Source organism: Rattus rattus, chromosome 9 (genome assembly GCF_011064425.1).
Source record: "Rattus rattus isolate New Zealand chromosome 9, Rrattus_CSIRO_v1, whole genome shotgun sequence".
NCBI classification, from domain to species: domain Eukaryota; kingdom Metazoa; phylum Chordata; class Mammalia; order Rodentia; family Muridae; genus Rattus; species Rattus rattus.
In genome coordinates this window covers 11,780,071-11,803,836 of record NC_046162.1, presented here as the reverse complement: position 1 = coordinate 11,803,836, position 23,766 = coordinate 11,780,071, and the positions used below count along the sequence as shown (strand labels likewise).

General features: G+C 47.6%; 1 protein-coding gene across 3 annotated transcripts in view; it reads left to right on the top strand.

Annotated features, from left to right (window-relative positions):
- The window catches only part of Clec16a (C-type lectin domain containing 16A), a 191,114-nt gene that overhangs the window by 1,851 nt on the left and 165,497 nt on the right, over window positions 1-23,766 (top strand). For all 3 annotated transcript variants that reach the window (XM_032913756.1, XM_032913757.1, XM_032913755.1), the window contains exons 2-4: window positions 11,960-12,088; window positions 14,792-14,925; window positions 19,748-19,896. In XM_032913756.1, the coding sequence (XP_032769647.1) occupies window positions 11,960-12,088; window positions 14,792-14,925; window positions 19,748-19,896 (412 nt within the window). The remainder of the gene's footprint in view (window positions 1-11,959; window positions 12,089-14,791; window positions 14,926-19,747; window positions 19,897-23,766) is intronic.

Genomic DNA, 23,766 nt, shown 5'->3' with positions numbered 1-23,766 from the left:
TTACTTTGCCTTGTTAAGGATCACTGTTTGTTTCAGTCATCACAAGTCTCTGGGTTTGATTGTGTCCTGTATACATGGACTTGGCTAAGATTCAGGCAGCTTAAGGCAAGCCTCAACTCTAGTTTCTTTGTTATATCTTTGTGGATAAAACTCAGTTTGAGGGAACTTTTGACTGGGCTGCATGTGATGAATAATGGGACATCTTTGCTGGCCAACAAGTGGACACCTGATAATGTAAGGGGCCTCAGGGTCCTTCCTGATATCTTGGGAATGTCTCAGGCTCATTGTCAAGGTCCTGGGAAAAAGAACTTGGCTGCCTTAATTCAGGCTGATCTGTTTAATCCCTTTCACAGCTTCAGGAACCTGGGTATTGATTAGCATGGGTCTTAGAAGATCCAAGGTGACTTGGAAAAGGGCTGCAGACATCTAGTGCCTACCCCAGTGCTTGTGCTGCCCTTCACCTGCATTCTGAGGACAAACTCCTGGAGAGTCTGCTAGCTGCTGCTAAGAGACCACAGTGTGTCAGGACTCTTCAGTGTGTCAAATACAGGGACAGTAGCAGTCCCAGGGGCCTGTAGATTCCCTTTATAGACGCTTTCTGGAGGAGGCAGCACTGGATCAGAGATCCCCTAAATGGGGCAGTGTCATATGACACAGACAGGGGTACCATAGTCAGGTTTGTGGCCAGTCCAGGTAGGAGCTCATAGCTATGGGAAGCAAGGCTGTGAGAAGAAAGAGGCTTTAGCTGACATGTAGGACAATGAGCACTTAACATTCGTCCAGATCTGGGGTGGGGGTTTGGAGGGGACAGAATATGGGATTTTCAGTGCTGAAACCAGGGAAGTCTTAAATAAACTAGGACAGATCACCTTCCTAGTTATTAAGTGACAGTCCCAAATCCTTTAAAACAAAACCAAGCCAAAGAATTCATGCTCCTTCTGCCTTGATCTCTCATGATCAGGGAGATTCCAGGATGCATCACCTTGCTGGCCTCCAATACATTCTTGTCCTGACGTACGTAGCACAGTCTTGGTGGAATAAGAGGTTAAGACTTTAAGAAAACTTAGAGTTGGGCTCTTTAGTTGTTGGTTTTATATTTCTTTCTGCAGGTCCCAGAGGTATAGGGAGGAACTAGTCAGTCTTAATCCTGAGGCTGGGATTACAGACAGACAGCACTGTCACCATGCCCAACCCCTATTTATAAAATATTCTTTCCTCCACAGCACGTCCATCTTCCAGACTGGAGAGAAACCTGCTATTGCACAGGCTTTTACTTTGCTGAATAGTGAAAAGCCGTGCTTGAGTTGTTTACCCACCAAGTTCGGTTGTTCATTTAGTTGGGGACAGACGCACAGTCAGGTTATTATTCGTGGCACATTGTTGATGGTTTACTGCCCAGACGAGTGACAAGGCTGTGACATTAACTGACAAATGTCTCCCCAACATTTTGTCTATAAGCAGAATCTCTATTCATAGAGTCCTTTGTTACTGAAATGTTATAAAGGGGGACCGTGAGCCCACAAACTGATAGAACCTTGGTTGTTGTGTCGTCGTCTCAATTCTAGTCACTGTGGTGTCAAGATTCTTGGTCCAAGTGACAGATCCTGCTAAACTGCCTTAGGAGCTAGTGGAGTCTATTGAATAGCTCTTGTAACTGTGTGTTCTAGCTACACCATAGCAGAGAGCAGGTGCTTAGTTAAAGGAAGCGGTCAGGAATCTGCCCTCCTTCCTTCTGGTCTCATTCTCAGCAGGTTCTGGGCCCTGCTTAGCCATGCAAATGGGAATGAAGCTCCTTTTAAATCTAAAGCTAGGGTTTCTCTCACCCATGCTGTGTCCTACTCAGTCCCCATTGCTTTTGCTCATCTCACCAGAGTTCCAGAAGGTCCCTTTCCACCCAGGGCTCAGGCCATCTCTGAACTAAGGCCCAGAATACATGTTGTTCTCATTGTTCAAGCCTCGCTCACTGGCTATGTCTGCTCGCTCACTCCCTGGAGCCTTGGGTGAGACCAGAATGAGAGCAATGATGGTGTCCCTGCAGGAGCAGTGCCTCTCACCAGAGACTGGGAGCTGTGCAGGTGGCCAGCAGGCTCTCATCTGCTCCTGGGATACTCACTTTGGCCAAGACAGCACTGAGAGCTTACGGATCTCAGCTGTCGGGTCAGCAGGTATCCTATGTAAAGGCTAAATTCTTGTAGGTCTCCAAGTATTTCAGAGTCTGCCCTGACCATTGAGCCTGGGAGCACTGGCACAGGACTGTTCCTAGTGAGCAAATGCAGACCTGCAGGATCTAAGAGATGAGTAGTCATGTTCAGGTTAGTAGGGTGGCAGGGATGGGTAAGAGTGGCAGGAATGTCTCAGGCTCAGGAGGCTGCCTTGAGAGAGCCTTCTGAAAGGTTGGGTGAATAGCTCATGCTGTCAGAGCTCCAGTTGTTGAGTGAGGTCTAGGTCCGTATGAGCCACACTAGAGAACCGAGACTTTATGCTGCAAAGAGTGGGGGCCCTTTATCATCAAGGAAGGTAAAGACTTGGAGAGGGTACAGGAGGACCAGCCTGGAAGGGGGCAGCCATTCCCCACAGCAGCCATGCCTGGTGAATTACTGTGGCACCTACTAGAATCCAACCTTCTTGTTGATGGCCCTTCTCTCAGTCTGCAGTACGTATCTACATGCTATCTGTCTGTCTGTCTGTTTGTGTCATCTGTCTGCACTCTTGTTCTCTTCACTTCATTCTGCCCCTTTTATTCCCACCCATCCAAATAGCTACCTAGTTCTACCCTTAAATTACTGCCGCTTTTATGCAAATTGTGGCCGAAAGGTTTTAACCAGTGAGACTCTCACACTTTTGTGTACTGTCTAATCCTTTCTGGGAGTGGGTTGGCGACCAGGTCTTGTAGATTCTCCAAGCTTCATTCTGATCATGAGTTAGATCCCCAGGGAGCTGGCCAGGTTTCCTCAGGCTTATCCTTTGTCCTAAGACGGTGTCTTAGTTTGTAATCTGCTTGTCTTTCCTTGTCTGCGTATGTGCTTCATGAAGGCAGGGATCTGTGCTTTATTCAGTGGGGATTGTCTAGTACTTGTGCAGAGCCAGACACATAGTAAGTGGTCAGCAAATACAAGTCACAAGGAGAACCAAGGAGGTGTTCCTACCCATTCTTTTCCAATAGAGCACATGCAAGAGCTATGCCTTTTTCTAGGGCAAATGGCCCTACCTGCACCCCTGCCTTGTGTCCTAGGCCCAGTCCCACTCTCTGGCCTGGTCGATGTCTCCAGACGCACACTGTTAGCACGGTCTTCTAACCCTCCGGTCTGATCCACCTGGTTCTGTTGTTCAGAATACTGGACTGGCCATAGGAATTCAGGGTTCAGAATAGGACTTTCTGGGGGCTGTCTTGAGGATCTCAGCTGCTCAGTAGGCCAAACAGACAGTGTCCCTGACATCTTTATCATACCTAAGGCCTTATGATCTGGAAATGAGTGTGATTTGGGGGTGAATTTCCAGCTCTGTCAGGCTATGAACACCTTCCAGTCTAACTTGTGGACAAGTTTCTAGGGTTTCCAATGGTAACTTCTCAGGGGCATGCAGAGTACAAGTCATCAGACTGACAGCCAGCTTCAGAAACTGCCTACTGAAGAGAACTTGGGCCTTAGGTCTTGAGCTTCTTTCTCTAAAATGGACAGAAGATTGATTGTCAACACTGGCTTTCATTATCTGCTGTAGCTTGACTTGTGGAATAAGACTCCTGGGAAAGCCAGGTCTGGGGAGGAGGTGATTTGTTTGCATCTGTAGTTGTGGAGATGAACCTCGGGTGCACTGGTTACATGCTGGCAGAGGCTGTAGGTTTTCAGTCTAGACATTGCGGCTTGCCAGTTTGTAGGAATCTGATACTGCGATTCCACATGTGCTGGGCATTGATGACCTTCCTTCCCAGCTCTCAAATACTGTCTTCATGCTTCTTTTGTTTCTCCTATTGCTGGATATCTTTACTCTTTGGCAGTTGCATGCACATATGCCATGCACTTGAGTGTATCATGAGTTCCTCCTCCCACATCTTTCTTCCCAACACATCCCCTCCCACATCGGTGTTCTTTCCTATGTAACCTACTGAAGCCAGTTTGTACTGTCTGCTGGAATTGACCTATCTTGTGGATTAGTCTGCCGCAGGTGACCAGAGAACATTTCATAGGACCTCCATCCTCCAGGATGTTCCCTGAGCATTGGAGGAAGTTCATGGTACATAGGTCTTTTTGTTTTGTTTTGTTTCTTCTGTATTTGGTTTCTTGTTGGGCCCTCATAAGTCCATACAAATGCATTGCTTACAAAAATATTGTTTCTATTTATTTTGTTGACTGGGGTTTTTCTTTTTCTTGGTTTGTTTTGTTTTTGATAGGGTCTTATGTCCAGGCTGACCTTAAACTTGTTATGTAGCTGAGGGTAGCCTTGAACTTCTGATCTTCCTATATCCATCTCCCTAGTGCTGGAATTGCAGGTGTGCAACATGGCTGTGTTTTATGTTTTATCCTGAGACTGAGCCGAAGGCTTTGTGCATAGTAGGCAGACACCCTGCCAACTGAGCTATAGACCCAGCCATTACTTACATTTTTCTATAGCAGACTGGGATCCAGTTGCCTGGTTTTGATCATGGCTCCACCTGTGTGGTGTGGGGTCCCTGGGCTCTTCTCTCAGCTACCCAGAGGTCAGAGCTTGCAATAGTAAACATGCTTGTCTTTTGAATGATAAGATTCAAATGCATGTACAATTCAGTGGGAAAACATCACTGCAGCTGTTGTTATCTTCGTAAGAGAGTGATCTTCATTTACTGTAGTTACAGCACAAAGTTTGGTTTGGTCTTCTAAGACTGATAGGGAGAGGGCTTAACTTGCACATGAAGTTTTGGCAACTCCCGTGTTCATCTAAGAGTAGGGAATCGTGATGCTCCTGGGAGGTGCCAGAGGCACTGCTGTGGGCATCCTTTTTATTAGATACTCACAAGTGGTCATCAATAGCAAACATGGTTTTATCTCAGTGTCCAGTGGGCACAAAATGGACATACCATGAACCCCCAACTATGTAAGTAGAAGAAAGTTCCAAGTAGTAGTCAGCTCTGGGCAGCAGAGTAGCCGACAGTCTCCTCTTTTCCCATTGTCAGAGTTTTCAGTCTCTACCGCGCGTCTTAACGCGGTGGAATAGAAAGTTACTGAGCGTGGTATCTCTAAAATACGTTAGTGCCCTTTCCTCTCAGAGCTCAGGAATGAGAGATCCAGCCAGTTTCCCCGATACTCACAGGTAAACATATTTTGGGGGTCTCTTCCTAAAACATTGCCCAAAACAGAGTGTCAGGCCCTGCAGAAACAAAAAGATGGGTGAGGTACAGGTGTCGCCTCACAGAGCTTTAGCACTTGGAAGTCGGTGGGCATGTCTGTATCCACACTCACCTGTGGAATGTGGACCTGCTGAACAATACCGCATACCCCATGCCAGGAAGCCTCTGGAGCTCAGCTGTGTGGCTCAGTGGCGGGGGGTGTGAAGGTGTGTGTAACATCCTGGGTATGATTAAGGGCGAGAGGGCGGGGGGGAAGGAGAAGCAACTATTTGGGTGTGACTAAAAGACATGTGAGGCAGTGCCCAGCTGTTGTGATGATGTCACCTCAGCTCTCCACATCTAGCTAGGATTTAGGGCAGTGTCTGGGGGAATCCTAGCAGCATTTTTGTATAAATTGGAGCTATTTTAAAATATTTGTGGAAATGAGAAGCTTGAAAATGACCAATATGATATTGACAGAATGTTGGAGGGCTACACTGCACATAACATAATTTCTCATGAAGCTGCAGTCTTAGAGAGCATAGGATTGACACCCGGTAGGCAAATTGATAGGAGGTTAGAGCACCTGCCCTGCAGACACTCACACATGTGGTCACCTGACTAATGAGAGTGGTGGCCCTGCAGTGAGCAGAGAAATGAAGACCTCGTAAGTGGCAGTGGCCAGCCAGGTTACACAGTAGCGTGGGCTGGTACTGTCAAGAAAACAGGACCCTTTATAACTTTACATAAGCAGGGATCTCTTTAGATCCTTATGACAAGAGCTGTCTGGAGGTCGGCAGTATGGCTCAGTGGGTTAGGAGCTTGCTTCCTAGCCTTATGACCTGTGTTTGAACCTTGGGACTCACATGGTGGAAAGAGAGAATCAGCTCCCTAAAGTGTCCTCTGAGTTCTACACGTGTTATGGCACATGTGCACCCATGCACGTGCACACAAACACACAAATAAAGAAATAAGTAAACAAACAAAATAATGTTTCAGTGTGCTCTCTGAAGGAAAGATTAGTAAATCTGACTCTAAAAAAATGAAGAGGGCTGGTGAGGTAGCCCAGTGGGAACAAGCACTTGCTGTGCAAGCTTGATGACCTGAATTCCATCCCTAAACCCAGTGTGGAAGGAGAGAACTGATCTTGCAAGGTATCCTCTGACCTCCTTATGTGCACTATGATATATGTATGCTTGTCCTCCAACCCCCATAACATGCATGCTCACACGCACACACACGCGCACACACACGCGCGCACACACACTTTATTAAAAACAATTTTAAAGGCTATTATAAAGACAAGGAAAAGACAGGCCAGTGTGGGGATCAAGTGTATCCTGTATGAATGAGCATTTACCACATAAGCATGGTCATGCCAAGGACCCAAGTGCCGCAAACCAGTGGAAAAGGAAGTTGTTCCCTGAGTCAAGCTTAGGAGAACAGCAAGGCTCAGATGCTGACAGCGTGTGCAGAAAGAAGCACTTACTATAGCCCTCTGCTCCCTGATGACTGTAGCCTGAGACTGCTGCCCTCCAGAGATCCTCTACCAAGATTAGCTAACCTGCTTCCTCATTCAGCTCTATGATGCCTGGTTGCTGCTGGGGCTCCAGCATGCCCTGGCAACCTAATCCTGGCTTTGCTGTACATACATCTGTTGTTTTGTCATTCCTGGTTGCTCTAGTAAAGTCAGTCTCAAATCTGTGGTCACAGTACCACAGTTGGGGAAAACAAGCTATTAATAAGTAAAAGTCACCAAGAATAAATTGAACAAAGTCTTGTAATTGGCCCTGCCCTAAAGGGGAAATGCAAATTTTCCTTCACCGGGTGAGAGAAGACACCATCTAACCTTGGTTTTCCTGAGGTAAAACCCCCATAGGACACCGTGAAAGCCCACAGAACTACACCACCAAAAAAGGCCTAGGACAAGTACTAGAGAGACTGAGCTCACATGGACTGAGTGCCTCCCAGCCACGGGGCTGGCAAGGACTGGTGTACCTAAGCCCCGTGTGCTGCCTTGGCCTGTGCAGTGCTAACACTGGGCACATCCTGTGGTTGGGTGAGTCTGAGAGTCGTGTGAAGCCTTCACTTGGTGCCAGGCTCATGGGAGCTCTGAGGATCTTCTAACTAACCTGTTCTTCATATCTGAAAAAGCCTTCTAATAGGATGTTTTTCTTTTTCTTTTTGCTTTCTTTTAAGATTATACTTTAATTACAACATTTCTCCCTTCTCTTTCCTCCCTCCAAGTCTTTCCATATCCTCCTCCCCTTCAAATCCATGGCCTCTTTTCACTAATTGTTATGGATATATGTAGATGCATGTGTATTACTAACTATAATGTGTTCAGTGTGTGTAATGTTACTTGTATGTATGTTTTCAGGGCTGTTTGACAGTAGATGGTTGCCAAAGTGTGTTCTTCTCTGGAGGAAGACCACCTCTCCTGTTGCCTCATGGGCTTTTCTCCGTCCGGTACATTGGTGCCATCCTCGTTCAGAACGTGTTTGGGCAGTCATGTTGGTGAGACTCTATGGGTGTAGCTTCTGATGTTGCTAAGAGACAGAGTTTCACAGCAATCACCCTGGTCCTCTTGGCCCTTATGTTCTTCCCACCCCATCTTTTGCAATGTTCACTGAGCCTTGGGTGTAGGAGTGTTTTGTTGATGGTCTGTTAGCACTGGGCTTTACAACTCTGCAGTTTTTGATTGGTTGTGAATTTCTGTAGTGGTCTCCTCTGTTGTAAAGAGACATTTCCTTGATGAGACACACTTATCTGTAGGTACAAGGAAAAATGTTTATAGATTGTTGATAGGGATAATGCTGGTTTAATAAATTGGTGGCTGTAAATTCTCCATGACTTCACTAGCACTGACTAGTTAGCTAGGTTTCCAGAACCAGGCATGATCTCCCTCTTGTTGAGCAGCCTTTGAGTCTAATTGGAGAACTGTTGGTTACCCCCAAGGTGTGTACTGTGACTGACTGTGCCCTCAGGGTTACCATGACGTGCTGGTTGTTGATGCGGACTGTCGGCTGTCTTCCTCCTCCTTTGCCTTCTGATACCATGAAAGCTAGTTCTCAGGGAGAGGGTGCCCAGGTCAGTTCCAGCTGGGGGCTTGCACCCTGTTTCTGAAGTGCATGGTGTCTTCAGCAACAGGAACTTACCTTCTGCTCTGGGGGGGTAACCTGGGGAAACAGCAATAGGCTGTGTTTTGGGTGTCTCTTAGACAGTCCTGGCCAACAACTCAAAAGAGGGCTTCACATGTCTGGAATTGGAGTTTTTACTAGGTGGTCATTGGCTCCCTGGGGGTGCACCATCAGCCCAGATGAGAAAAGTTCTCTAATAGGACTTTTAAAAGCAATTGCATAATGAAGGAAGCCACCCTAACAGCACTTTCGTGGCCGCTCTCCCATGCTCCTCCTCCTCCTCCTCCTCCTTAGATAGGACGGGGTCTCATTATATAACCCTGGCTGGTCTGGAACTTACCATGTAGACCATGTCCTAGAACCGACAGAACTCTACCTGCCTCTGCTTCCCAAGTGCTGGGACTAAAGGTATGCACCACCACTGCCCGTCCTGACGGGCTCTTATCACCGCTCTGTGCTGTTTCTTTAACCCTTACTTGTATAGTATACTCCAGTGCGTATTAGTAGGGCTGTCCTCTGCTTCATTCGCGTTTATATAGCTCTTGTTATGTACCAGTTATTCTGGAGTGGATTGGAGTCACCACGATCATTAAGATGATTTTCCTGACCTGGAGGTTCCAGTCTAGTCAGAGAGACAGGCAGACCATGGAGAACACAGAGCTCTGTGAAGTCCTTGCTACTTCCCAAGAGGGGACAACCAGGTCCTTATGGGAATTGGAGGATTGGAGTGAAAAAGCCTTCTCTGAAGAAAGGGTGGCGAGAGGCGGAGCCTGAGTGTGAGCAGCGGCTGCTGACTGATAAGGAGCAAGGGCAGCTGTTCAGACAGCCCCTCAGTTGAAGTCAGACCCTGTCCACTGCAGTTGGAGGCCCTCAGAGTAAATGAGCTCACTCATGTTGCTGCTTCCCAGAGAGCCAAGATGTGATGGGTGAGGTCAGTGCATGTATGCTGTCCTCCTGCACACATGTGTCATATCTCCAGAGTGGGAAGACTGCCCCTCCCTTACCTGCACTGTCAGCATTACCTTGTCCCTGGGACAGTGTCCATTATCCTAGGGACTGTGTGGAAAGGCCATTGATGGGCACACTGGAAGAGGTGCAGCTGTCAGATTTTAAGGGAGAGGGCTGAGAGAGCTCTGTTGTAAAGCGCAGTGTGGCATGTAAGGGGCCCTGGGTTTGATTCTCAATAATGCACACATATGTACATGCACACCATTTTAACCCACTCACCCAATAATGCACACATATGTACATGCACACCATTTTAGCCCACTCACCCAATAATGCACACATATGTACATGCACACCATTTTAACCCACTCACCCAATAATGCACACATATGTACATGCACACCATTTTAACCCACTCACCCAATAATGCACACATATGTACATGCACACCATTTTAACCCACTCACCCAATAATGCACACATATGTACATGCACACCATTTTAACCCACTCACCCAATAATGCACATATATGTACATGCTCACCATTTTAACCCATTCACCCAGTAGCCTAATTCAGTGGGGTTGCATGGGAGCTGCATAGGGAGCGACTTAAACAGGTAAAGCAGGTGCAGGAGGCTGTGAAGCACGGTTTAGGAAAGTGTTCCTTGGGTTTCTTGTAGGGTAGGCACTAGAATCACAGTGGACACATAGCTTTGTAATGAGGTCCCTACAGTTTGTTCCAGGGTGATTCAGGTGCTAAGTTACTTAATTGTAAAGGAAAGTAGGCCTGTGTCCTCACGTGCAGCATTGTGGGAAGACCTTTACCTCGTTGCAGGTTACCAATTGCATTTTAGGCTGGACATGACTGCCAAGGTGAGCAGATCACAAGTTCTAGGTTTCCCTGGCTACAGAGCTGGTTCAAAGCCAGTTGGGTCAAATTACTGACACCCTGTCTCGAAGTAAATATAATAATGAAATATAATAATGAAAAATGGAAGGTGAATATTGGATGGAGCTTAGAGACTCTTACGGAAGAGTTAGAGGAAGGATTGAAGGCCCCGAAGAGGATAGGCACTCCACTGGAAGACCAGTAGAGTCAACTAACCTGGATTCCTGGGGAGGAGGCGGGGCTCTCAAACACTGAGCCACCAACCAAAGAACATTTGGGGACTGGACCTAGACCCCTGCACACATGTAGCAGATGTGCAGCTTGGTCTTCATGTAGGCCCAGAACAACGGGAGCAGGAGCTGTCACTAAAGCCGTCGCCTATTTGTAGAATCTGTTCTCTTCTCGTGGCTGTCTTGTCTGGCCTTAGTGGGAGAAGAAGCACCTAGCCCCTCAGAGACTTGATGTGCCAGGGTTTGGGGATACCCAGAGGGGACAGGGGATGGGGGGAGGGACAGATGAGGATGTAAAGTAAATAAAAAATAAATAAATAAAAGAGTCAAGCTACCCTTTGTTGATTAAACATCATTATAATAGAGGCTTGTTACAGGGAAAATAAAAATATCTTCCTGTAAAATGATGATAGACTAATCTATAATGTTATTTTATTCTTTGTAATCCATGACTTACCAAATATTAAAATATTGTCTTGTAACATTGAAAAAAATAAAGGAAAAAAAGAAAAATTAAAAAAAAGTGGGAGGTGAGGTTGTAGCTTGGTGGCCGAGCCTTATCTATCATGTCAGACAGCACAGCAAGAACAGCATAGAACACTAAACAACTTGGGCCTGTCTCTAAAATATAGACATAGCGGGGAGCAGCTAAGTCTAATTATTCCCCTCCAAGGCTCTGCCTCTTTGTTCCCTGCTCTTCTGGACTGTAGGGAATAGTCCCAACACTCTTGCTCTCCCAGCCTCTGACAGGTATCTTGAGCCACCTCTTTTTGACCCAGCTTTTCCTTCCTAATTAAGTCTGTGGCCCTGACAGGTAAAGTCTCCTGGACTTTAGCCTCCTCAGCCATTTCACTCTAGATTCTGCAGATGAGACATTTCCCTTGGGAAGGAGTCACTCATCGCGTCCCACCTTGAGTCCTGGTTTCCATGGTGTGCTGCTCTAGTGAGAACTGTAGACATTCTGAAAGCTGTGTTTAGTGTCCTAGGCTCTGACTTAGGAAGATGTGACCCTGAGCTCTGACCCCATCACCAGCTTTGCTATGAGTCTACCTGGCACCAACTACTGTTTCTTGACATCCATCACTGCAGCTAAGATAGGCCACGCTTGTCTTCCTTTAGCCTCACTGAGTTAGAGTCCCCATGTGTACTTCAGCAGCCTCTGATTTTGCCAGCTCTGTAATTTGTTTGCATCCTGAAGTTTTGGGGTGCTGGTTTCAGGGGCTTGGCAGTGAGTGCTCTTGCCTCAGTTTGGGCGGATGTGTCCCTGGCATTCAGTACTTCAGAGAGCTCCTTCTGCCATTGGGCTGGGTGCTGGGGGTGACCTCTCTCTCCATTTGAATGGGAAACTGTGCTAACATAAACTTAACCACTGCTGTGCTGTATTGCCAGTGGCCCTTGGGCCTCGCTTTCACGTCAGCTTGTGTAAGCTCTTGTTTCTCCCCTTTTTTCTAGGTACCTGTACCATGTTTTAACCAAAAACACCACTGTCACAGAACAGAACCGGAACCTGCTTGTGGAGACCATCCGCTCCATCACTGAGATCCTGATTTGGGGCGATCAAAACGACAGCTCTGTGTTTGAGTATGGCTTACAGCGCTTTTGTGTCCTGGTCCTTGCACTTCCTTTGGGTGCCGTTCCAAGTGTACACCATGAGTCATTCCTGATGACGTCAGGAACTGATACTAATTCCATCTTGCCTGAATATCTCTATCAAGCGTCCTTGAGAGAATGTAGAGATGCAAGCCAAAAAGGGAAGAGCTGTGGAAATGAGTTTCTCTAGAAAAGCTGAAGATGTTGTCCATAACATTCCAACTTGTGCCCCGTCATCTACTCCAGGGCGAGAAGAGTGTCCCAAATAGTTAGGTCCTAAATGAACAGGCCTTGCTCTGAGGGAGTCGCTGAAGGCCAGCATTTAGTGTGTTTATTTTAGTTTATTTATTGCTTTGCATATGTGTATATGTGGTGCCTATGCATGTTGGAACATATGTGGGCATATATTTAGGTGGGTATGTATGCATGTGTGCACACATGTGCATGTTCATGGGGATCAAAGGTTGATGTCAGGTATCTTCTTCCACAACTCTCCACTTTTTTTTTTTTACTAGAGTTAAGGTCTCTTGTTGAACCCAGGGCTTGTTCATTCAATCTGACCAGCGGTTCTCAACCCTTGTTATGGCCCTTTCACAGGGATTGCCTAAGACCATAGGGAAACACAGCTGTTTACATATGGTTCATAACAGCAGCGAAATTAAAACAGTAATGAAGTATCAACAGAATAATTATGTGATCAGGAGTCATCACAACATGAGGAACTGTATTAAAGGATCATAGTGTTAGGAAGGTCGAGAACCAGTGACGTAGACTAACTGGCCATGTTGTGCTCAGGATCCCTGTCTCTGCTTCCTGAGAGCTTGCACTATAGGCAGACTGCATATGCACCCCACTTTTATATGGACTCTGGGGATCTGAACTCATGCTTCTGAGGCTAGCACTTTATCCACTGAGTCATCTCCCCAGCCGCTAGTGTGCTGGCTGAGGTGTGAGAGGACGATCTATCAAATGTGCCCCTGGGCCCACGTGGAAGCACCATTGGTGTCCCCATTGGTGTCCCCATTGGTGTCCCCATGTGTAACTGGGAGACAGTGAAGGGGCCTCTCACACCCAGAGTCTACCAAGCTGGAAAAATAAAAATTCTTGCCATACAAGTGTGAATCCCCAGAACCTATATAAAAGCTATGTATGGCAGCACAACTTTTCTAATCCCAGTGCTTGGATAGTGAGATGGGAGGCAGAGAATCCCTGAAAGGTAGGAGACGGGTCAGGCGGCCTGTGTGTGCAGCACCAATGACACCCATCTCAAAAAAGGTAGAGGGTGAGGACGAATGTCCAAAGCCTTCCTCTGACTTCCACACTCCTGACACACTGCGCCCACACACACACACACAGATGCAAACATCTACCTTGAGAGCTTCACACTAAGTCAGCCCAGCAGCAAGATTCGGGCACGGATGTTTGACAGCTTCCTTCATTGGCCACAGTGGTTTTGGGCGTGTTCATGATGCAGGAGAGCCACTGCTTTTTATAACCTGAAGCGGAGGCAGACAAAATAGGTCAGGTGCCTGAAATGCTCTAGGGTCAGTTGGAGCAGTGTGTAGGCAGGCAAGCTCCTAGAGTCAGAGCAAGGAAAGAGCTGACAGTGTTTTAAAAGTCATATTTTATCATTAACTTATTCACTGTGTGGATTCAAACAAAACTATGTAGCAGTGTCAGGCCACTGGTCCCTATGGAGCTAACAGTGAGGAGAGAGGACCACCCAGCCGACTTACGTGACTAAGTTTTCCGTTTTCCGTCTGTCTTTCTGTCCAACCTGGCTTCCCTCCCTCCTTCCCTCCCTTCCTTCCTCTCTCTCTTTCTTTCTCAGAGACAGAGTTTCCTATATCCCAGGCTAGCTTTGAATTCACAGTGTAGCTAAGAGGATGACCTTGAACTTCTTGTTTCCCATCTCCTCTGCCCAAGTACTGGGATTACAGATGCGTGTTCCACACTGGCCTTGTGTTTTGCTGGGCAAGCACTCTACCGAGCCACATCCCAGCCTTGAGTTATTTCACACTGATCCTGTACAAATACACTAAACAAATAAGTAGAAACATCCTCTTCTTTCTTAAAGGAAGGTCACACACACACACACACACACACACACACATCCCTCTGGCCAGTGCTCCTAGCTATGTGTCTTTCTAGCACAAGAAAGCAGGTCTGGGGACTGTAGGGTGCCTCTACCACACTGGTGTCTTCACCTTTCTCCAGGTTCTTTGCCCAGAGATCGGGAAGCTCCACACTTGACAACAGGAGTGAAAAGCTCTGCTACCACTCAGCGTCCTCTGGCCCTGCAAGGAAGCCCAGTTCTCGTGTTTTCCTAACCTTGAATATGGGAGCACAAGGGAAATAGGTTTCGTGGGGAGGCTAAGGATTCAGGTTGTATATGTGCTGGGGAGTGACGCTTGTGCACAGACTGCTGTGTGGTCACTTAGCAGGAAAAGAGCATCCCCATTCTGTCAGAATCTAGTTCACCATTTCATGGAGGTAGCACTGACCTGGTCTGCTGAAACAGGAGGAGAAAGACGCAGAAGGCATGTGTTGTCCTCAGTTACATGTGGGACATGGGCACTGAGACTGCCCAGGCAGGTGTCAGAGTTTAGTCTTGCCACTGGTCTTCATAGGGTGAGCCTACTCCTAGGAGCTGTGAGTGTATCACCCACTAACCCTTTTTTGTTCTTTTCCCAGCTTCTTCTTGGAGAAGAACATGTTTGTTTTCTTCTTGAACATTCTGCGGCAGAAATCAGGCCGTTATGTGTGTGTCCAGCTGCTACAGACCCTGAACATTCTCTTTGAGAACATCAGTCACGAGACATCACTCTGTAAGGACACTGTTTGCCATTTGCCTGTGTACTGCCCAGGGTCAGGTGGCTTCCCACCCATTTTATTCTGCTCAGGCTTTACCCCAGTAGGCTTAGCGCCGCAGACAATAGAAGTGTTTGCCCACTATTCTGGAAGATGGATATCCAGTTTGAAGCTGAGGTCAGGGCTGGTTTCTGGTGGAGATTTCTTCTTAGTTTGTAGACAGCTGCTTTCTGAGTCTGTTTTCTGTTACTGTAACACATTCTCTGAGACTAAGTAATTAAAAATATTTTTTGGGGGTTGGGGATTTAGCTCAGTGGTAGAGCGCTTGCCTAGCAAGCACAAGGCCCTGGGTTCGGTCCCCAGCTCTGAAAAAAAGAAAAGAAAAAAAATATTTTTTTATTTCTTATGTGTGTAGGTGTTTTGCCTGCACATAAGTCTATGCTATGTGAGTGGCTGATGCCTACTGAGGCCAGAAGAGGGTATTGGATATCCTGGAAATGGAGTTAAAGGTGGTTATGAACCACAATGTGGGTTCTGGAAATCAAATCTAGGTCCTCTAGAAGAACAACTGGTGCTCTTAACCACCAACTCCAACTGTGAAAACCTAGGTCATTAAAGAAATGAGCATTAGTTTGGCTTAAGAATTTTGAAGGCCAAGAAGTTCAAAATTAGGTATCCACACATTGTGAGAGCCTTGTGAGCTTCAACTCACAGCCAAACAGTCTGTAAAAGACCATATATTTGCTCATTAAGCACATGATAACCCGATTTTTCTGGGAGGTATGCAGTGCGGGTAATCTCCATTGCGAAGCTTCAATTCTCTTTAAAAGTTTTACTGCATTTACTTATTTGCATGCATAAACGCACCTCACATGAGTGTGTGCACGCATGCTCATAATGCGGAGTACATGTGGAAGTGAGTGGTAACCTCGGGAGTCAGTTCTCCTTCTGGCCTGTGGGTCTCGGGCTTGGTGGCAAGAACCTTTTTTTTCTGAGCCATCTTGCCAGCCCACAGTAACTTGCTCTTAAGGTAACTAACTAGTGGAGAGCCAGGAGAGAAAAAAATTCAGTGAAGAAGACATTAGCCCATTCATGACAGTGTCACTCAATCACCTAAATACCACTACTTAAGCCATACCTCCTCACATGGCCTCGTTACAGGAACAGAGGCTATAACACACAAAACGGGGGCACATTAGACTGTAGCCACACTCATGGTGCCTAGCCCTGCCTATGAGAGAGTGAAGTCATAGAGCTCAACCTCTGGTCTCTCTGATTCTGTAGGGGCACTAATTCTGTCAGGGCTAGACCCTGACCCTGCAAGCTCATTTAACCTTAACTACTCCTGAAAGGCCTGTCATCACATGCAGTCACACTGGGAACGACATGTGCAGCTGTTGAGGGCATTGAGGGTAGTGTGGGTAGAGGGTAGAGTCTATGAAGGACTGCAGGAGGGTTTCCTACGCATTGACTCAGCGGGGGAGGGAGCATTCCCTCTGCATGGTTCCATTTTAAAGATCTAACGGCTGAGTAGCACACAGGCCAGCACTTCTGAGAGCAATGGAGGAGGCCAGATAGGTCTTAGACCCACCCCTTTCCTTCAGTTTTGTTGGCCAATGAGCAAGAGTTTGACTCAGTTCAACCCTCAGTAAGCCCTGTGTGTTCATCTGGGAGTCAGGGGCTACTGAGACTCTCATTATAACTCCAGGAAAGTTTGAGTTGTGGACCCAAAGTAGCCGACCCAGCAAGTCCAGACAGAGTACAAAGGAGGTTTCAGCACAGGAGAATAGCTCAGTGGTCTGGAGCAACTCTTAGTTGTCACAGTCCATCCAAGTAGAGGGAGGCTAAACATCCTGCAGTGCCCAGGACAGACCTTCAGCAGCGCATTTCCTACAGCCAGACCCTTATCCATGCTGGGACTGACCAGCCTGATGTCCTTCTGTGCTAGCTTACTTTCCCCAAATGCGGCACAGCCCAGGTCCTACTCTTGAGGACAAGAGAAAAATGGTGGAGCGCTCAGAGCAAAGGCAGGTACTGAGTTCTTGGGACAAGTCTCAAAGAGGGGTTGGTAGGTAAAAGGGATAGATAGCCCTTCTTTGGAGTCTGGAGAGTTGCTGGGTGGTGATCTTAGCAGTGGCCACTAGGTGGTGCTGCAGCCACAGAGCCCTCCTCCTCCTCCCCATGACGGCAGTCTGACAGATGGGGCTAATTCACATCTCCCTGCGTGGTTTCTCTTGTTATCAGCCTCTTGTTTCGGTGGATGTGGAACAAATGTGGTTTCTGAGCCCTGAGGGGAAGATCCAGCTCTGAGGTGCAGGTTCAGGACTCAACAGGAACTGAACACCCAGGGATGTTCTGAGGCCACTAGAACAATTCCAGAGTCTTAAGCTTTAGTATAGGGTCCCTGGAGTTTTATCTTGGTAACCCTTTTGAAATCCATCTAGGGCTAGGAATTAACAATACAGCCTTTGAAAGTCTTAGTTTCTTCGTGTAGCACCTTGAAGATCTGGTGTGAATCATTTGAAGTGGCCTCTACTGTAGCACAGTTGACATGTTCATCGACTTCCAGAACCTCCTTTCTGAGAATGTCAGACCTCTAGGTCGGGTCTGTTACCTGTCATCACCAGTCACCAATCTGAAATGGAGAACTTACCTTACAAGGCTAAGGTCTTGTGACCTTCAGCCAGTCTCCCCCACTTCCTCCACACGCAGCTCCTGATGACCGTTTCTGGCCTCTGTATTGGTGTTAACTCTTGTAGATTCTATTCAAAACTGACCCAACATGTGCCTGGCTCTAAAAGGAAGTGGGAGCAATGTGGGAGCCTGCCTGGGAAGCCTGACAGACACACACCCCGGTCTTTCTGGACAGTTTATTAGAAACAGCTTTTGAGACAGTTTTCTCTGTGGTCCAGTTTGGCCTCAAATCTCAATCCTCCTGCCTCAGCTTCCAAGTGCTGGGATTAAAGGCATGTGCCACTACACTCAGGTCTGCTTCAGCCTCTAAGTGCCACCGTCACAGTTACGCCATTGTGCCCCGCTGCTTTTAGTTTTATTTTTCAGTTTTAGTGGAGGAGTCATTGTAAAATGGCCAAACATAGTCACAGAAGTGCAGTCAGGCACCTGAGGCCTCCCACCCACTCAGCCATGCAGGACACCCCACCCACTCAGCTCCTTCTTCACCCCACCCACCATCCGTCTTCTGCGGGTCCCACCTGCGACTCTCCCTGGTCTGGCTCCCAGCAGCTTTGTTATTAAATGAACCTGACTGGGCCTCTAGGTGCTTTCCAGGCTTTCACTGTGATGCTATTACAGGGAGCCTTGCACAGAGGCCACTGTTGCCTGTTTGGTGACCTAAGTAACAGAGGCCCAAGAGACTGAGATTACTGACTCCCAGGTTTATTATGACAATACCACAGAATGTCAGCCACAGTGAGGGGGTAGTAGAAAAATCCCAGCCACACACCGGGCCCCTTTACTGATCCCTAACCCCACAGAGCCTTGTGGAGGATTAGAAAAGTCCCTGTGGGGAGCACATGTACCCTGTGGCTGTCCCAGGTGTAGAATGTAGCCAGAGACTTCCCTCACATACCTGAAGGTGCTAGCTTATGTGCCATTTGTGGCCCAGGGCTCACTGAGATGTCCTAATTTCCTTCTCCTATTCCCGTTGTCCGTCCACGGCTGTCCCTAGCCAGATCAGAAGAGTTGCAGTTATCAGAAGCACCTAAGTTTTATGTTACGTGGTAAATCAAAGGTGGATAAGTAAGTTGGGGACAGTTTTAAAAATGCATTAGATATCAACAAAGAGGGGGAGGTAGTGTGGCTATAACATTCAGATTCAGTGACAAGTGAGACAAGTGACATCCTGCTTGACTCCTCTGTGTAAGGTTACACACAGGTGCACAAGTCTGTAGAGGGTTGGAGTGGTTCCGTGCCTTGAGAGAAGATGCTGACAGGGCAGGGGTGTGAACAAGCTTCCCGAGGAACTGCAAGGGCCTTAACCTAGTGGGGCTACCGAACACGCACCTGTATAACATCCCTCAGACGACACCCGAGGCTCATGTGTGTGTGTGTTAAGTGCATATGTGCAGGAACTTGAGGTTATGTACGGTTCCATTTCCACATACAGCAAGCTCACTGTAGCACTTGTGACCATGACTCACTTAACAATGTGTTCAAGACTTTTAGGGCCCGCTCCACCCTCAAGGCCTCTCTTAGAGCTGGCCCCAAGGGCTGCCTCAGGTATCAGAGGCACGAGAGCAGTCTGGCTGCATTATCTTTCTCCATGTTGATCACTGGGGTTGGTTTGGCTGATGTTGCTGGCGAGGTTAGTGGCATTGACACCTTCACTGCCTTGGGTGTATTCCTTCATAACATGTATGCTCTGTTGACAGTAGCCTCCCCAATGGAGGCCAAGTTTGTAAGTAGTGCTGCTCTCCTTGGAACCAGGTAAGTGTTGGGGGATTAGGACCTGAGGTGGTTAGCCTGGTGCTGGACACATGGTGGGATGCAGGGACTCTCAGGAGATTGTCAGTAGATAGAGGTTGGAGACACATGCAGCATTTTCTGGCATTCAGACATGACAGTGTCTTCTGATGGCCATGTGGGCTAGCAATTTACAGAAAACGTGCTTGAGTCTATCTCTTTTAGTTCGTAGAGAGGCCACAGGCTCCTCCCTGGAAGGGCCTGTGTGCTTGCTGATGGTATTGCCTGGTGTATGGTTTTTGTGCCAGCTCAAGGTTAAGCTGCCTGTTGTGCGCAGCTAGTTGAGCTGTGCTCATTACCCAGCGGCCTTTCCTCCAGCATGACCTCACCTCTTTCCCTTTGTGTTCTCTCTCCTAGATTATTTGCTGTCTAATAACTATGTAAATTCGATCATTGTCCATAAATTTGACTTTTCCGACGAGGAGATCATGGCGTATTATATATCGTTCCTGAAAACACTTTCATTAAAGCTCAACAACCACACTGTCCATTTCTTTTACAATGAGGTGAGTGGTAACAGGCAGGTGTGGACTGTCAAGCTAACCCAAACGTGGAGGCCTTTGCTCTACAAAGCACTTTCCTGAGCACAGACTTTGGCATACTTAAATATGAGTTCTGTTTTTAAATATGTGGTGTACGCATGTGTGCATGAATAGCAAGTTTGTACATGTGTATTCTGGGCTTGTGGAGGCCAAGCAAGCGCTCTAAAATCCCCACTTTGCCACTCTTGTTTGTTCCTTTGGATCTCTTCCTGGGCCAGGAGCTTGCTTGTTTGTGTCTTTCAGGTAGGCTGGCAGTCACAGCCTCAGTGACTCTCCTGTCGCTGCTGTCTCCACAGTGGTTAGAGGCATGTGAGGCTGTGTCAAGCTTGTTAGGTGGGTGCTGGGGCTGGGACTCTGGTTTTCAACTGCTGAACCCCACAAGCTTTTCTCCTTTTCTTTCTTTCTTTCTTTTTTTTTTTTTTCTTCTTGATTTTAGAGACAGGGTTTTGCTGTATAACCCCTGTGGCCTAGGCACTCACTCTGTAACCAGGCTGGCCTCAAACTCAAGGGAACACCTGCCTCTGCTCCCGAGTGCTGGGCTCCACCACACCTGCCTCTGCTCCCAGGTGCTGGGCTCCACCACACCTGCCTCTGCTCCCAGGTGCTGGGCTCCACCACACCTGCCTCTGCCCCCCGAGTGCTGGGCTCCACCACACCTGCCTCTGCTCCCACGTGCTAGCCTCCACCACACCCGCCTCTCCTCCCAGGTGCTGGGCCCACCACCCTGCCTCTGCTCCCAGGTGCTGGGCTCCACCACACCTGCTCTGCTCCCAGGTGCTGGGCTCCACCACACCTGCCTCTGCCCCCCCCCCCCCTGAGTGCTGGGCTCCACCACACCTGGCACAAACTTTTTTCTTTAATGGAACAAATTGATTCTATTTTAATGTTAAATTCAGCTTACTTGGCAGGGAGGAAACTGTCCAGAGGTTACCTTGTTGAAAACAGCAGAAACCCTGTTTAGGCATAGCTTTTCTGTTCTTGCAGTGTCATGAGAGAACTTCCAGGCCTCTCTGAGCCCCTGCCTTTGAGAAATGAGGTGAAACTAGATACCTGGTTTTGGGCTTCAGGGATGCACTAAATGAGATGAAGTCTTCAGAGTTGTGTGAAGTGATAAACTTGCTATTCTTGAGGGTTCGGTCCCTCACATTCCTTGGGAGAGCTAGTGACAGCTTACATAAATTAATCGCTTCTATTCTCACAGTGCCAAGGAGCTTGGGAATAAGGTCAGTTTAGCTCATATACTTACACGTACAAATGGCAGCTGTGTTCTGCCTCATTCATTCGTGTGCTGGCTCACTAGATCAAGGGCCCAGGATTTTCCAAAACTTCCTGCTCAGTAATTGCAACTGGCATCTGTTCAAGGCTTGGTTCCATGTGGTCATGTGACTGCTGTAGCTCCAGACATCACTCAGTCACATGCTGTTGTCAGAATTTCTGATATCATTTCCTTTCTTGTGTCCCTTTTGAGAACACTTTCTCAGAAAAGTTTGAGAAGTCTCCCTCAGAATTCTCCCTATGCCTCCCTGAGTAGAGTTGCACCACAGTCTTCTCAGTGGTCTGGACTTCAGGCTTGGCTTATTGGAGTGATCTTACACAGTGCCCCAAGAAGCCAATGTCTTCTGGAGGCTGGCCTGTGGCTGGAGGGCCATTTCACTGCCATGGTTGCTAGCTGAAGCTGTGCGTGGGAGACACAGCTCTTTTCCAGGGGCTTCATCCCAGGGCTGACTACCATCCTTACAGCCAGCTTCCCTAGAGCAAGTCACACAGCAGACCAGGGCAAGTTGTAGGTTGATGTCATTATGCAGGTGAAGGCAGGTACAGGATAGGACGAGGCCTGTCATTGGATAAAAGGAAGGATGGGCGGGTAGAGGAGGCCAGAGAGAGAGGAGGCAGCAGAGAGAACATGGCGGCAGATGTTAAGATTCCTCTCTGCACATATTACAAGTTGTTATAACTATTCTGAAGGGATGGATGTGTGCAGGATTTTGTGTTGTCTAGATGGGCAAATTATATCTTATCTAGGTGGATTATAAGTTCATTGTGTGGATATATTGTGAATTGAGAATTTAACATATAAATCTGACTGTTGGGTTATAGTTTGTTGAGTCTTAATTTTAGCAGGTGGCTAGAACCAGAGAGTTCTCGGCTAGCAGAGAGCTGCTGGGAAAGATACTAATCTGAGATGAATTAGCACTAGTTCTAATGGCTCGTTGGAGCTGGAACTAACAACCACCGGGCACGCACAGGAACTGGTTCCTCCCATTTTTTATTTTTACCACAACAAGCAGTGATGCTGTCTGTGCTAGCCTCCAGTCACACACACACACAGTGCTGCTGTCCATGCCTCATCTCTCTCTCTCTCTCTCTCTCTCACACACACACACACACACACACACACACAGTGCTACTGTCCATGCCTCATCTCTCTCTCTCTCTCTCTCTCTCTCTCTCTCTCACACACACACACACACACACACACACACACACACACAGTGCTGCTGTCCATGTCACTCACACACACACACACACACACACTGCTCCCGCTGTCCATGCCTCGTGTCTCATGTCTCTTTCTCTCTCTCTCTCTCTCTCTCTCTCTCTCTCTCTCTCTCACACACACACACACACACACACACACACACACACTGCTGCCGCTGTCCATGCCTTATGTCACACACTTGTAGCATACTCTTTGGTCACACAGGCATGAGCTGCCTCTGTGGGCGGGTCCAGCATGAGTGTGGCACGGGAGGTGAGCATGTTGGAGGACCGCCTTGGAAGTTAGCTGTCATACACCAGGTATCACCTGAGTGGTTGTCCCACATGTTCAAAGTTTGTGTTTGAACTCAGACCACAGTCCCAAACTTTTCTGAGTTTGGGCAAAAACCATCCAACTCTCACTGCTTTGGCAACAGTCTGAACCTTGATTTTCATGAGTCATTAGTGTCTCTCAGAAGGAAATGGTAGCCAAGAGCCAAAAACATGGATGCACTTGAGAAATTAACATGATGGAATCCTGTCCCGGGCACATAGTAGGTGCTTGGTAAACATGTCCAGGGAACAGCTTTCACCCAAAGGCTCTCGCTGTGGAAGAAACCCAGACCAGAGTGAGGGCCAGAGTATTCTTTGCTTAGGTCCTCCGAGTCACAGTGGGAGGGCAGAAGTCATAGATCTGGAAGAGCTGGCCATCCTTAGGAGCCGTGTGTGTGTGTGTGTGTGTGTGTGTGTGTGTGTGTGTGTGTGTGTACACACGCACACGTGCGCATGTGCATGTGCATGAGTGTGTCTGAACCAGGTGTTAGTAGTTTCCACTTTGTAGATTCATACTTGATTGCCAGTCCTCAAAATGGAACTACCCTTATAATTGCCCTTATAATAGAGTTGTTATTTTGAGTCCCCTGCTCCATTCCAGGAAGGGCTGGCCTAGAGGACCTCTATCCTCATGCCTCTCCTCAGTCACTCACAGAGTGGATCCCTGAATGATACAGAAACATTGGCCACAAGGGGGCAGCAAAGTACTCTGCAAGCCGTTTCTACTCTGTTCTCTCAGGCTAACCAGTGGGTCTTGTTCTGAACCATTTAATTGGTTCTCTTGTCCCCCTTTAACAGCCGGAGACTCCCAGGAACCTCTGGCTCCCAGATAATACTACACTCTCAGTGTTTTCAAATAGAGAATGGTATAACAGCCAAAAGATGCTGAACTTTGTCCAACATGGTCTTTACTCAAGCAGGTCTGACATAAATAACTCGCACTGTTCTCTGTGCACTGTAGGTCCAAAGGCGGGGCTGAGCACTGGACCAGAAATGACCTCATTTCATCCTAGAGGCCAGAAA